Raw genomic sequence first — 15,973 nt, 5'->3', positions numbered from 1 at the left:
TAGGTACGAAAAAACAATGGATATTATTTTATAATTCTTAATATTAAGATTATTACTATTTCCCGTTCTCCAGTGCATACATGTTTTAATATCTATGTACTCCATTAACCAATTGCACGGGTTGTGGACCCGTGTGCCCTTTTACATCAATAAAAAGACGCTTTTTCATGCTCTGTTTAGATGGTTGATGTGTGCAACAAAGGAAAACAAATCGTCCAAATACAATTTAATCCTTCGAGGTCCAGTGTCTAAACGTATTGGACATATAGTCTTACATCACATTAGTCTTAGGACCTCAAAGGGTTAAGGCATCAAAAGCAAAAATCGCGTCCTTATCATGTTTTGACAATAAATCATCATTTCACACAACAGATAATGCAATACCATGTTTTGACATACCGTGCGTTCGTTAGCAGTTAATTGATACATTAATATAAACAGATAAAGCGGTCCTCCTAATGATCGGTCCGTAAACGCCCTTTGTACCGAGTGAATTGCTTAGGTATTTTAATTAACATGTTGTTTGTTAAGAATAAATGTGACCTTGGTCTAAAGACCCCACTGCATTTGATATGGTAACGTCAGTGCATCCTGGATAACGCATGTTTTCTTATTGCATTTATAAGCATTTACTTATTATATTAGTTATTGCATTTATGTATTAAATTAGTTCAGAGGCGGCTTTTTCGATAGTGCAGGGTGTACACAGGCGCAGTCCTGCTGAGGTACACCAGCTTTGGCACTTTCAATGCACCCGTTGTACATTTTTTTTATTGCTTAGATGGGTGAACAAGCTCACAGCCCACCTGATGTTAAGTGATTATTGGAGCCCATAGACATCTACAACGTAAATGGATATAAGTTCTGAGGTCTCAAGTATAGTTACAACGGCTACCCCACCCTTCAGAGCGAAACGCATTACTGCTTCACGGCAGAAATAGGCGGGGTGGTGGTACCTACCCGTGCGGACTCACAAGAAGTCCTAACACCAGTAAAATGTCAAAATAGATGCAGCAATAAATAAACGGAGAACTCTATCGATACCAGCTAAAAAATACTAGTGTGCCACACTCACCACTTCTCCTTTTTCGTATTTGTCCATTTTGATGGAGAGCTTAAGATCGGAAGCCAATACCATGTTCTCTGAGACAGTCAGTAGTCCCTGCAGGCGGTCGTCTTGCTGTATGTAACACGACATCTTCTTGAATCTTTCTGAAATCACCAAACCTCGTTAGCATTACTGATCCTGGACATTGTTTGTTTGTAGGAATTCTTACTGTGACTTTTCTTATTTTATTAGCGCGTGTCATGGCCTGCCTATATCTGCCGTGGAGCAGTTATGCGTTATGGTTCGAAGGGTGGCGCAGCCGTTGTAACTATACTGAGACCTTAGAAATCATATCTCAAGGTGTGTTGCGGCATTTACGTTGTAGATGTCTATGGGCTCCGGTATCCACTTAACACCGAGTGGGCTGTGAGCTCGTCTACTCATCTATGAAAAAAAAGTGTACTGGTGGCATAAGCAGAAGTGGAAAAAATATTATCACCCACGCCAATATTAAAGTCTTAACCTAACGTAATCTCTTGGATTTGATGCAGCTGTTAACATAACAGTCGATAAGGTTTCCAAAGTACTAATGCACAGACTAAATGAACATAAACTTAGAAATGACTGCTCTATAATTCCTACGAGAGACTAAGGGTAAGGCTGAATTAAGAGGACTTAGATTACGAAACCGTTTATTCAATTCATTACTGTTTAAAAAGTAAATACTGCATTTATCTTTATTGATATGATATTAAGGTATTATAAAAAAAAATGAAGGAAATTTATATAATAAAATCCGCTTATAACTACGCAATTTTTTTTCCTGTTTTTTACACGATTTTATTCCTTCATCTTGGTAGTAATTCGTGAATATGCATGCGGTAAGGAGTGCGGTAATTAGTTCGGAAAATTGATACCCTCCTTCGATATTTGAATACTCACAGACGCATCGCTCGATACGGGTACGTGTAGCGTCTTATCCTTTATCCATTTGTGTGTTTATTTACAAGAAATATAAAAGCGTATGACTATCCAATGCAACATTAACAAGCAACTTAAAGTCATCATTTCGATAAAAGTGACAATTACAACACATTCACTCGAAATAAATCATTGACAATCTTGTCACCCATCAATCAAACTGTGTGAACTGTGCATTTATGTAATAGCAAAATGTACATTACGCTTATGTGAAGAGTATCATGCAAAGAAATATCCGATTTTTATTATAGTTTCTTCATATAACATAGCTTTGAACATTATTGTCTTTTTGTATCCTACGGTCTACCTGATCGTAAGAATAGCTAAGTCTTTTTTAAAACCTCATTTAAAATAAGTTTAATATTATGTTTCGTAATTTTTCTTTATAGTCCACAATAGTATTTATGGAACATCTGTTCATACAAAACACGAATTGTGATCTAGCAACAATTGTTCATTAGAATACCAAAAAACATTTGCATTATGAATTATGTTTTACAAACAAACAGTCCCGCGAATTTTGTTCAGTACGTATCATCGAGTGAGAAGCAAAACACGGTAAATCATGTTTCCCGTTGTAATGTAACGCGGTGATCAATCACGGTCATATATTTGTTGTGACATCGATATCCGGTGTTATGTAGATGATAGTATGATAGCCTCTAGTCAGTCCTCAAGCACAAGTCCCGCGAGGCCACGGCTACATCGCCGAATGATTTGTTAGTGCAGTTGCATTACTAAACAAACATATCTCTGCTGCCATTTGACTTTGGACTATTAATTATGTATAATTAAATATATCGAGGGGTGAATTGTGAAAAAATTTGTTAAGAAATTTGGTTTAAGCGAACTTTTTCAACTTTACAGGATTGGAAAAAATATCATAACAAAAAACTCGATTGAGATTTTTGTCGGATTGCCGCTGTTCTATCGTAGTTATCGGTACACCGCCACGCCATGCTGGATGAGGTCGAAACATCATTTTCCTTATAATAGATGTCTCGAAAGAAAGACAGTCTCGAAGAAGAAATTAAAAGTGTGATCATTTAAATCGGGCTTATAAATTACGCAATTTATATTTTTGGGCGGGTTTGATTTTTATTCGGTTCATCGTGGAAGTCATTCGTGGAGATGAGTTTAGTACGTATTTTATTTGGAAATTTGGTATCGGCTTGAGGGATTTGAACGCGCATTGTCGCATCGCACGATACGAGTACTGAGTGAGGGGTGAGCACGAATGACTATCGAAAAACTACATCTCACAATACTAACATCCTACGATCCAATTAAAATGCAACCTCAAGAAATTTGAGTGGAAAGATGGGTTGAGTTTAGTTCATTCAAACCGACTCTTCACTGAAGCTTGAACTAGAACTGATACTTATCTATAGCCTATTTGAGAACCAATTCGGCAAACAGTTGATTCCATCTTTAATTAAATGATTAAATTAACTCTAAGATATACGTACTCATGTTCCTGCCTCTTCCGTTCACGTGGACAACACCGCCGACGCCCGTGATACGATATCCGGATAGAACATCCAGAAGTGTCGATTTACCAGCACCGGAGGGACCCATGATCGCAACCAGTTGCTTAGGCCGGAGTCGTCCGTTCACACCATGCAGAATTTGCTTCGAGCCTGCAAGAAAAAAAGAAGTTGTAAGCTGTGTTTAGAATGTTTTTTTTAAAAACTCGTAACATACGGCTTTATACCCAACGACTTTGATATTTGTGGTCGAAATCAGAATATTTCTGCAGAAACAGGTTCATGGCCCATCCGGTGTCAAGAGGCTATAAGAACCTATAAACCAGAGGTTCCCAAGCTTATTTTGTCTACTGCCCACTTTGGAAATAATTACTTTTTAGAACCCCCATTTTTTCACCTACTTCAAAACCTCTATAGCGAGAGCTCAGTCGGTGTCTAAGAGTCTTCCTGGATGAAATTACAAATCGCCTCCCAAGCCTCTACACAACGCCCCCTTTTTTTCTGGGTCTCTTACCCCTTTAGGCCTACAGCGCCCACATAGGGTTGTTAACGCCCACTTTAGGAAAGGCTGCTATAGACATAACAGTGTGAATATCGCGATCCAACTTGACACACAAGGCCAAGTCACAATTGAATAGAGACTGTCCCACCTTTGGAACCGCATGATTAATTCACGGGCGTAGACAGCGTTGTGGTACTTTTTTATGCGGGCTTATAATACGCCAGTAATTACGCAATTTATATTTTTGGGCGGGTTTGATTTTTATTCGGTTCATCGTGGAAGTCATTCGTGGAGATGAGTTTAGTACGTATTTCATTTGGAAATTTGGTATCGGCTTGAGGAATTTAGACGCGCATGGCCGCATCGCACGATACGAGTACTGACGGGTGAGCACGTGAGCACGAATGACTATCGAAAAACTGTTCGTATCGCTATCAAGAAAATATGTAGTATATGATTTAAACAGTACCCCTACCGTCCGCAAAAATAATTAATTTCAGCAGCACGAATGAATTTACTTACTTTTGTTTCGCAATCGAATAGTCGCGTTCTCCAAACTCGAAACTTATACTCTGGTACTTCTTTACTGGTGGTAGGACCTCTTGTGAGTCCGCGTGGGTAGGTACCACCACCCCGCTTATTTCTGCCGTGAAGCAATAATGCTTTTCGGTTTGAAGCGTGGGGCAGCCGTTGTAACTATACTTGAGACCTTAGAACTTATACCTATCTCAAGGTGGGTGGCGCATTTACGTTGTAGATGTCTATGGGCTCCAGTAACAACTTAACACCAGGTGGGCTGTGAGCTCGTCCACCCATCTAAGCTATAAAAAAAAAACTCATAATCGAGAGCACGAAAATCGTTTTGACATACGGTAACGTAAAACTCGAAGGCTGGCTATCGAGTAATACCTTCTAACGTAATCCGTTTTCGTATCGAGAACTCGATACATTATTTACATTACGCATTTAATAGATTTTCGTGTTTGACGTACAGCGATCGTTTTACTAAGGAATTCACGGTATTTCGCAAAGCAGTCATGCTTTCCGCTGCAAAGATTACGCCAACCGTTATTGCAGGGAATACGAGTCTTCGGCCTCACACGTTTTATCGAACACATGTAATGCATCCTTCCCGACCTTTTAGCTAGGTACATTTTTATTATATTTAGAAAAAAAAATTGACATTTTTGTCTTGGACTACGCGAGCGAAGCCGCGGTTGACAACTGGTATATTATTAATATATAAATAATAAAATTTATTCATCGATTTTTGTTGGATTTACAAAAAAAAAATCAATATTAATTTAAAATTACCATCGAGATTAGTTGATTAAAGGCGGCTTGTAATGTTAGGTAATATAAGGACTGATATATTAAAACATAAAGAACGAATTAAGTATACACAAGAGAATAATCTCTTTTCTAGTATTTTTTGGAGTATTCAGCAATGGGCGATTACAGGGCTCGCATTATGTTATGTTAATACCACCGCCCATTTTGATGTATAACGTAGAAGTTTCAGAAAGTATACATTCTTTAATATGGATTGCCGTCAGACTTAGAAATTTCGGAAAGGGTTAAGCTAAACGGTATAAAGGCCGATAATACATTTTCGATATTATGATAATTATAACTAATCTGAATATAAACACTAACACACAAAACGATCACGATGTTGATCGGTGCCACATGTTTACTGAAATTGCAAGGCAGCTAATAAAATATATAACTCATTCAATATTAACTCGATAATTAGTAGGGTCACCATAAAAGGCAACCGGACGCCGATAATAAAACAACACTAGAAACTAATTAAGTATAATGCTTATTAGGTTAAATGAAAACGGTTCATCAATTTTGTGAGATATGATTTGCAAATGAAGTTACTAAATGAAATTTATTCGTTCTATCAATTTATTACGACAAGCTAAACACCAATCACAACGCACAATGTCATTTGTGACTACCCCTTCGCTTATTTTTATCCAAACAATAAACACATAATAAAGCTTCACTAGAGGCCCCGCAGTAGTCGAAATTCGACTATAATTAATTGGAATTGTAAATTTGTACACTATTATGATTGTATTTTATACTTCTATAATCACACATTTCGCCAAGACTACGCTATAAAAAATATTAACAACGACAAACAATATTTAATCTATTCTCAATTTGACAACGACGTCAAGAACAAAAGTTTGACAATAAATACCTACAGTATGCATGCGTGTGTGCGTCAAATACATGGTTGTGTAATGTTTTCTTTATTGATTTAATGTATCTTTTATGCATTATTTTAAAAAAATTTTAGTATTGTGCACTTCTTCTCTATATTCTCTATAAGTGTGGAAAATTTCATACTCCTCCGTCCACGCAATTTTCGTAAAAAGGGATACAAAGTTTTTGGTTCACGTATTAATATATAGATTATTATATACGTGAGACTGCCGAAGCGATCCAGTAAACGTTTCGCCAACACTCCTCACGCGACCATACGAACACCGCCCGGGAAAAAAGGTGGGGCGACCGCAATCAGTACACGGCGACCCTAAAGACTCCCGAGCGCCGAAGTTGTCGGCTTGTTCGCTCTGCGTGATCGTTTTTTTAAGAAAGGAAGAATTACTAGTGCCTCGGACTCCTTTCCAGTTTCATCAGGAAAGGTGGGCGAGCATAGGCCCAACCAGGAGGGATAGGATTTGCTAATAGCTGTCCGAGAGCCTCCGGAGAAGACTATCTACTACCGGATCGGAATCGCCATCGCTGAGAAGATCCGGCGAGAGACTCAGCGGGCTGATGTATGGGTTATTGGGTTAGGTTGCACGTCGAAATCTTTGCCGAGTTCAACGAGTACGACTACCAGGGTCCCTAATCCTGCTCTTAGTGCTAGAGCTGAAGGCGTCTAATGTTAGAGTTAATAGATCTGATGGATCCGTGAGGACTTGTCTAGGGCGCTTTCTCGTTTGATCACACGAATACAACTTTTCCAATTATTTTAAACTGGTATCGAGACCAAAGACAAAACAATATTTACACACACACAATACTTTTTGGAATTCAAGGGAATATTTCTGGCTCATTAAGCTGCTTTATTATTACTTTAATGCCGTTAAAGTTACAAAAGGTCTAGTTTTAAGCAATTAAACAAATGCTGTTTGCCGACGCAAAAAAAATGGTGCGCGTGCAACATTGTGCACGTGAAAGAAGTGAAACTTCTTTTGCGGTGTGTAGTATTGTGGTTTTCTTCATGTTTCATCCTTAAATCAAATTTTTCTTGTAATGGGAAATGCTGTTTATAAAAGAAACGACCTAACTCGCTTTGTCCTTTCCCTCTCTCCACGGTTCTACTTTCTCGCTCTCGCTCTTCCTAAATTGTATCTTTTCTCTCTAGCCGTAACGAATCTGTCGCGAGTTAAATTTTACTCTCAACGCGCCTAAAGAAGTTTCACTTCAAAAAAAAACGAAGACTGATTCGGTCCGCTTATCGTGGCTTTTTATATTTTTTATGCGTATGTCAGGTTCAGGTAGGTAAAACTTGTCGCCCTTCGCGATTTTTGCAATTGAATTGTTTACTGGTGGTAGGACCTCTTGTGAGTCCGCACGGGTAGGTACCACCACCCCGCCTATTTCTGCCGTGAAGCAGTAATGCGTTTCGGTTTGAAGGGTGGGGCAGCCGTTGTAACTAAACTTGAGACCTTAGAACTTATAGCTCAAGGTGGGTGGCGCATTTACGTTGTAGATGTCTATGGGCTCCAGTAACCACTTAACACCAGGTGGGCTGTGAGCTCGTCCATCCAAGCAATAAAAAAAAAACGCATGGTTACTCTACAGACAAGGCATAGCAGCATCTATTTACAAGCGACCTATTTGATCAGTAAGTTCCGTGGTTCAATCTCGATAACCCCCCTTGACGTCAGAGATTAGTTACATTTGACATGCACTTGACAGAATAATACTAACATATTGACTCGATGGACAGAATCGATTTTAATTAGTTAGAATGTGTTTACGATGTTTTTCTCGTGTTCATCGGAAATAAGTTCCAAAGTCCATTGAATAAAACCTTATATCCGTTTCCGCTACGATATGCTTTACGTTTTTCTATTATTATTATATATACAAACGAATAATTAGTTTTTATCTTTATATTTAATTTTAACGAAATTAGGCCACAGTTTTATAATTGCAAAGATAGGTCAACGAGCTTGCGGGGTCATCTGCCGTTACGGGGTCGATAGTGAACACATTGTGAATGCTGCTGCCCATTTCAAGACTTTAGGTCGAAGTGTCAATCGACTTCAAGCAAAAGAGGACAGCGGTTCTCAATTCGACAGAATTTTTTCAATGTTTTTTATTTATTTATTACACTTCATGTAAAATTTAAATTAGCGGTCTTAATGCCTAAGGCATTCTCTACCAGTAAGCCAAAGGTAGTGCGGAGTAAATAGTGGTAGGTGCAATAAAATTTGTATTAAGTTACAAATACATACACAAAAAAGTATATATATACATATATACACGACCACATATACATAAATACATACACATACATACAAATAATAGTTTATACAGTATTAAAAGGAATATATTAATAAATTTCCTTAACAAATAACTTTATTTCATTTTTTAGTGTATTAGCTTAGCATGTTTATTTCTAAGCGAACTGATGTGTTGATTCTTTTAATTTGAAAGCTGATGCTTCTCATGCGGTCTCAGTTAAACTTTATCAAGATCCAACAGTTTTTATGTTATCATTAATAATGCATATTTAATTTATTTCGACTGCATGACGATGATCACATTTAATTTGGTTAAATCCGGTTTTCTTTTTTGTTAAAATTTTGTTGTATAAAGTTTATCCCAAAAAAAGTGGAACGCATGAAGGTTTCGTACCGCAGAAGTAGTCAGATTGCTGGTATCCATATAATATGACAGCTAACAATTAGTGTTGCTACTATGAAAAAAAAATACCCTTAAAGCATTTGTCAAACTAAAAACACTTCAAGTGAGTAAAAACGCTAAGATTGCTTATGCATACTGCTTACTGCTATAGATGTTGATCAACAACCTGGTATTCAGTGACGAAACCCAACCCCAACCCGCCTTTTTTCCTACCTATTCGCTGATGGCCTAGGGCCTGATATTAAAGCTACGCTCAGACGGGTAGGTGAGCTCACGGGCTCAACTTGAGAGAATGTGCTAACACTAGCCCTAGCAAGAGTAGTGCTTAGTAAAATCTACCATCGGATCGGAATGGCGAATTTTTTTATTGCTTAGATGGGTTGACGAGCTCACAGCCCGCCTGGTTTTAAGTGGTTACTGGAGCCCATAGACATCAACAAATGCGCCACCCACCTTGAGATATAAGTTCTAAGGTCTCAGTATAGTTACAACGGCTACCCCGCCCTTCAAACCGAAACGCAACTTCACGGCAGAAATAGGCAGGCTGGAGGTATCTACCCGCGCGGACTCACACAAGATGATCCGGCGAGAAACTCAGTGGCCTGAAACTGCCTTGAGACACGGAGCTGAACTCTCATTCGTACAGAGCGAAACAAGCGAACGAATCGTTTCAGGAATTCGCTAGTCTATATATTATAAGAAAAATGAATTGCTGTTCGTTAGTCTCGCTAAAACTCGAGAACGGCTGGACCGACTTGGCTAATTTTGGTCTTGAATGATTTGTGGAAGTCCAGAGAAGGTTTAAAAGGTAGATAAATATGAAAATGCTCGGAATTAAATAAAAATAACAATTTTGTTTTTCCTTTGATGTGTCCCCCGTCGGACGGATTCCTTTTGTTTATTTTAAATTTATTTTATACAAAAGTTTAGGTCTTTTATTTATCGAGTCAGCTAGTAAACAATAAAATAACATTCTTATCGCTTCGTATTAAACATGACTTATTATTACAAAAACGCGATACAACTTAGTGCGTATGGACCGTGACATATTCGAAGTTAGTGTACTGTTTTGATTGTTAGTCCAGATCATTTGCGACATAACTTTTTTCCCCTATTTAATAGTCGGTAGCGTAAGGGGCTATTCCAACTGCGCGCGGACTGGTATGTGGTTTTTTGGAACGAAGTTCCTTATGGGACGATGCGGAGGGGTAAGTACCCTAACCGGGAAAAAACGTCCGTAACGTAAGAATTTTATGGTAATGCACACAGTGTACGACTTAACTTTGTAATAACGTACAAATTAGTAATACACACAGTGTACGACTTAACTTTGTAATAACGTACAAAAAATAACAATTTTTATTATTATTCATTGACCATGATCTTAGAGCGTTCGTTTGCGCAATACACTAACTCTTATGCAAACAATCGTGAATGAAGTGTACCACAATAAGTTCGTACATTACTAAATGACCGTGGGTTGTTGCGAAATCTCCAGTTTTGTTTTCTTTATACCTCGAATAGAACTTAAAATTAATATTTTTATAATAAGGAACTTCGTTCCTATCCGGTGTCCCATGACACCACACATTTTCTTTTTTCCCTACCTAATCGTTGGTAACTTAAGGGGCTATTCCAGCTACGCCCGGACAGGTAAGTGAGCTCACGGGCTCGACCTTTTTTTTTTTTTTTTTTCCACAGGAGAAAATCGCCGGATCCCCACCCGCGCGGCAGGTGGGGTATGTGGGAGTTGAACCTCACTAAAAACTCCTGCCGCTCACAACCGGCGCCCTACCTCGGACCGGGCCGGAGCCCAGTCGGGGCTATTGAAACGGCGGGACAGGGTTGACGCAGAGCACATTACATCCATCCCACCGTCCCACGGACGCCGGACCGGTGGCCGCCAGCGACACGACCACCGGTTCCCTCGTTCAGCGGGCCGAGAGCCCGCTTTGATGGCGCCGCGTTACACCTTCCCCCAGAGCGGTCGGGGGAACGCGGTCTACCATCACCCGGCTTCCTATTGCGGGTGAGCGTGCAGAGCACGCCACCCCACGTCTGGGTCCCTCCCCGCACAAAACGGGTGGGACCCCTAGCTCTTAGGGGGCCAGGTCACGGATACGACCCCGGTCCCGACCCCCTGCTCGGCGGCGGCGGGTTTCTGCGTAGTGAGGAGAGCTTTCCCTCACTCGCCCCGCCGCCTCCTTCTGCGAGATGGTGCACTCGCAGAAGTCGAGCATAGCCTTCCATGACTCATCGCTGCCAAGCATCGACGCCACGACGCCAGGCAGCGACAAGTCAGGTCCTATCTTTGCGACCAGGACACGGCGCTGCACCTCCCAAGCGGGGCAGACAGCGAGCGTATGCTCCGCCGTGTCCAGGTCGTGTCCACAATGGTGACACCTCGTCGTCGGCTCAGCCCCTATCCGGCGCAGGTACTTCCCGAAGCATCCGTGCCCGGTCAGCACCTGCACCAGACGAAAGGTGAGACGTCCTTCGCCACGATTCACCCAGTCATCAAAGACCGGGTAAACCGCCTCGACGGTCCGTAGCCCCCACGTGGGGTTGGCCAATCGCCTCGACCACGACTCGAGCACGGACCGCCGAGAATGGGCCTTCCGCGCCCGACGGGCTCGACCTGAGAGAATTTGCTAACACTAGCCCTAGCAAGAGCAGTGCTTCACTGAATTCACCACCGTTTCCGAATCGTGACCCGCTGAGAAGATCCGGCGTGAAACTCAATGGGTTGCGTCTATGGGACCGTGGTTGTGACACGACGTTGAATTATCAATTCTATATTAGGTATACCGATATATAGTAGGCTCATTGTGACTGGTAAGGTAGATGGGAAAGGACCTCGGGGGCGCAGCCCAATACGTTGGTCCGACCTGATCCAAACCGCTCTTGATTCCACGTTTCACAACGCCCTCCACACCGCCAGAGACAAGAATGGATGGAGAAAGATCGTACGTGCGAAGGTGATACAAAAGGGTGTTCACGACTCTCAGAAATGAGGAATACGACGCAAGGAGGTGTAGGTATACCGACTGCCCCACCTTCCGAATCTGGACACGTGACTGATTCGCGCCTAAATCTCCCCTCAACTCGAGCTGTATACACGTAACACTATAAAAATACCGAGAATTACGCAATCACATAAATACTTAATCTTTTAAGATGTCCATTTATGATTTGTACACTGCCAGCGAGACTCTATTATTTATCGATTGACACACAGTTCATGTTTAATTACATTATATATACGCGCGTAACTAATTGCTTTATGATAATACAAAAAATATTTACAATAACTATTGTTGACTGTATTATTACTGTGGTTGTAAGATCTCAATATTGGTCCAGTAGTAATTCTACGTGTCCTAAAATCTTCTTCGTTTTTTCTTCCTCTTCCTTTTATACCGTAAGCAGCGGTTTGGGTTTGTGCCTGGTATTGCATACGTCCACGGCCGACGGCTACCACTAATCAACAGGTGGGCCTCATGCTCGTTATTCTATAATGGCAATAAAAAAAACTTCAGAGTTACGGAGTAGCGTTATAATTGTTTCTTACCTCACGGAATACCTACAGTAGTTCTCCGTGACCACGAAAACTGTAATTGGAAACTTCGAAAATAATGTTAAGATAATAAAAAACCCGTATTAGCCCGTAAAAATAGTTTTTTATGGCCACCGGAATTTGCAGCCATCAAAACGTGGTGCCACCTTTTTACTCTAAGACCTTCTAAGAGTTCGATGTCTCAATTATATCACGGTGTTTGTATCCTCCAAACTAGAACTAAAGATCACACAGCGGTAGAAATAGGTAGGATAGTAATATCCACCCATACGGGGTAAATATACCCTATACGCAACAAAAGCCAGAGAACGCTGATTCCCATTCTTTAGCGACCAGATTGATCGACTTTTACGATAACTAGGGATAGATATAAAGTGACACCGATCTAGCTCAACACTACAGAATCTTTTTTTTTTTGTATTTTTGGTCACGTATTGGATATAATGTACATATTTATTTTAAAAGAGTAGCAGTGGTCGACAGTACCTACGATAAATTATTAAATTATCGTTGCCGCCGCTGACTGCTCCCCGAATCCTGATCACGCAGGAGCCAGTCACCATCGACGCCCTAGACACGTTCTTACGGATCCATCAGATCCAATAACCTTTGCATTAGACGCCTTCAGCTCTAACACTAGGAGCAGGCTTAGCTGGCTTAGGGACCCCGGTAACCGTACCTACTCGTCGAACTCGACAAAGAGTTCGCCGTGTAACCTAACCCATGAATCAGCTCGCTGAGTTTCTCGCCGGATCTTCTCAGCGGGTCGCGATTCCGATCCGGTAGTAGATTCATTCGCGAAGCAGCTACTCTTGAGCTGTTAGGTCTCCTTCGGAGGCGCTCGGGTAGCTGTTAGCAAATCCCACCCCCCTTGGCTGAGCCTTTGCTCGCCCACCTGTCCTGGTGAAACTGGAAAGGCCTCCGGGCCACCAGTAATCCTTCAATCATAAAAAAAAAGTAAGTTAAAGAACGACTTTCGCAGCATTAAAAACTCAGCTGTATCGTGTTTTGCGTTCGTAAACCTTATTATTACAACATTCCATTGTTCTAAGAGTCTACAATCACACATAATATTGATTATGTAGTTTCGACGAGCCTATATTCGTAGATAAGTATGTGTGTGTGTGCCTACGTGTGTATGTCATATCGTGTATTGCGCCCGAACAAATACTTTTACTAGACAAAGAACAATTATTTATCTGTCGGTTAACTTAAAATTATCTTTATTTTAATATCGGACAGAGCTGTATATTGCTAGGGTGTATTGTCTCTTTTGCGTATATTCGCAAATTAGTATAATATGTACTTATGTGTTTGTGTGTGTGTATTTGTAGGTTAAGCCGACGGCGTTGGTTTTTTGAATTTAAATGATACTAGTGGTCCCCCGGTAGTCGAAATTCGACTATAATTAACTGATTTTTTTTTTTATTTTTTTTATTGCTTAGGTCGGTGGACGAGCTCACAGCCCACCTGGTGTAAAGTGGTTACTGGAGCCCATGGACATCTACAACGTAAATGCGCCACCCACCTTGAGATATAAGTTTTAAGATCTCATTATAGTTACAACGGCTGCCCCACCCTTCAAACCGAAACGCATTACTGCTTCACGGCAGAAATAGGCAAGGTGGTGGTACCTACCCGCGCGGACTCACAAGAGGTCCTACCACCAGTAAAGTATAAGTATGTACACTATTATGATTCTATTGTCAAAGACTTTTATACTTCTATACTCACGGATTTCGCCAAGGCTGCACTTTAGAGAAATATTAATAAAGACAAACAATATTGAATCTATTCTCGACTTGACCACATACTTTAACAATTAACAAAATAGTATTATATATGCATGTGTGTGTCAAATACATGTTAGTGTGTGTAATGTTTTCTTTATTGGTTTAATGTATTATTTATGCATTATTTAAAATATATATTAGCATTGTGCACTACTTCTCTATATTCTCTATAAGTGTTGGAAATTTCATATTCCTCGGTCCGCGCAATTTTCGTAAAAAGGAGTACAAAGTTTTTGCTTCACTTATACTTAGGTATATAGATAACAAAAGACAAAGTCGTGGCCATTTCACAAAGAATGATTTAGTGCATACGTTTTTTTAATAAAATCCTTCACATTAAATGTCGTTAAGACGTTCTTTTGATGTACACCATTAATCATCATTTCTTTTCCCTACCTATTCGGTGGTAGCATAAGAGGCTATTTCAGCTTCGCCCGGACGTGTACGTGAGCTCACGGGCTGAACCTGAGCGGATTTGCTAGTATTAGCGCCAGCAAGAGCGGAGCTTCGCAGAATCTACCACTGGATCGAATACGCGACCCACTGGGAAGATCCGATGAGAAACTCAGTGGGATGAGTCTATGGAACCATCATTCAAATTGCGGGTCGAAGCTTGCACTTAAATGACGTCATAAGAGTTGATCACAGACTATTCCCGGGATTGACCAATGTCACCGGCATCGTTGTAAATACTGTGTCAATATCATAACAGACAATGGCCATGGTTTTTAACTGCTATACATACAGTAGGTAATAATTCTGAAAATGAATAAATAATAAACAACGAATAAAATATAAAATGTGATGATTTATTTTTTTTGGCATTTATTTGAAAAATCCAAATTTTTATGTAGGTAAGTATTTTTCTTTTATAAATGAGAAGACCAAACTTCTTTGGTCTTCTCATCCTTCGATGAGGTAAAAAAAAGATGTATGGTGTCGTGGGGCACCGGATAGGAACGAAGTTCCTTATTATAAAAATATTCATTTTAAATTCTATTCGAGGTATAACGAAAATAAAACTGGAGGTTTCGCAACAACCCACGGTCATTCGGTAACATGCGAACTTATTGTGGTACACTTCATTCACGGTTGTTTACTTAAGAGTTAGTGTATGGCAAACGAACGCTCTGAGATCGTGGTCAATGAATGATAAAAAAAATGTTATTTTTTGTACGTTATTACAAAGTTGAGTCGTACACTGTGTGCATTACTAATAAAAATCTTACGTTACGGACGCTTTTTCCCGGTTAGTGTATCCCTCCGCATTGTCCCATAAGAAACTTCGTTCCAAAAAAAATAATGGATGTTCGTTGCAATGGATATACTACTGGAGAAATAATTCCAAAGAAGATAGACATGACAGTCAAGCGGCTGCTCGTAAAACCCCATATAATGTCGGAGGAGAGCAAGAAAAAGAAAAAATTTAAAACCATAATATTAACACAATGTTTCTGTTTATATATAAAATAAGTTTCGAGTATATGTATTTCGTTAACTAATTAAGCATTTCAATGCAAAAATAACACTATACATATTTATGTCTTAATTATTGAGATTAACAAAAGATATCCTTGGCAGTTTTTGTGCGCTTATTGCACGCCACAAAACTGTTGATACGTACAAAAATAATGCGACGTACGTTGATTTTCAAGTACGTATTGCTTTGTACTTGTTCTTTGT

The 15,973-nt window shown here is 40.0% G+C and overlaps 1 protein-coding gene and 1 long non-coding RNA gene across 3 annotated transcripts in view; one reads left to right on the top strand and one right to left on the bottom strand.

The window, feature by feature from the left end:
* Positions 1–15,973, top strand: part of LOC134199875 (uncharacterized) — a 107,741-nt gene that overhangs the window by 59,592 nt on the left and 32,176 nt on the right. The window lies entirely within an intron of this gene.
* LOC100862761 (ATP-binding cassette transporter subfamily G member Bm3) overlaps positions 1–15,973 on the bottom strand; it is a 65,183-nt gene that overhangs the window by 18,457 nt on the left and 30,753 nt on the right. Inside the window, exons 2-3 of one of the 2 annotated variants that reach the window (XM_038014257.2) lie at positions 3,499–3,669; positions 1,076–1,212 (exon numbers count right to left, since the gene is read on the bottom strand). In XM_038014257.2, coding sequence (XP_037870185.1) covers positions 1,076–1,212; positions 3,499–3,669 — 308 coding nt within the window. 2 annotated transcript variants of the gene reach the window in all.

This window comes from Bombyx mori, chromosome 12, assembly GCF_030269925.1.
Source record: "Bombyx mori chromosome 12, ASM3026992v2".
Classification (NCBI taxonomy): domain Eukaryota; kingdom Metazoa; phylum Arthropoda; class Insecta; order Lepidoptera; family Bombycidae; genus Bombyx; species Bombyx mori.
Note: the sequence above shows the minus strand (reverse complement) of the source record. Positions and strands in the feature narration are given on the sequence as shown.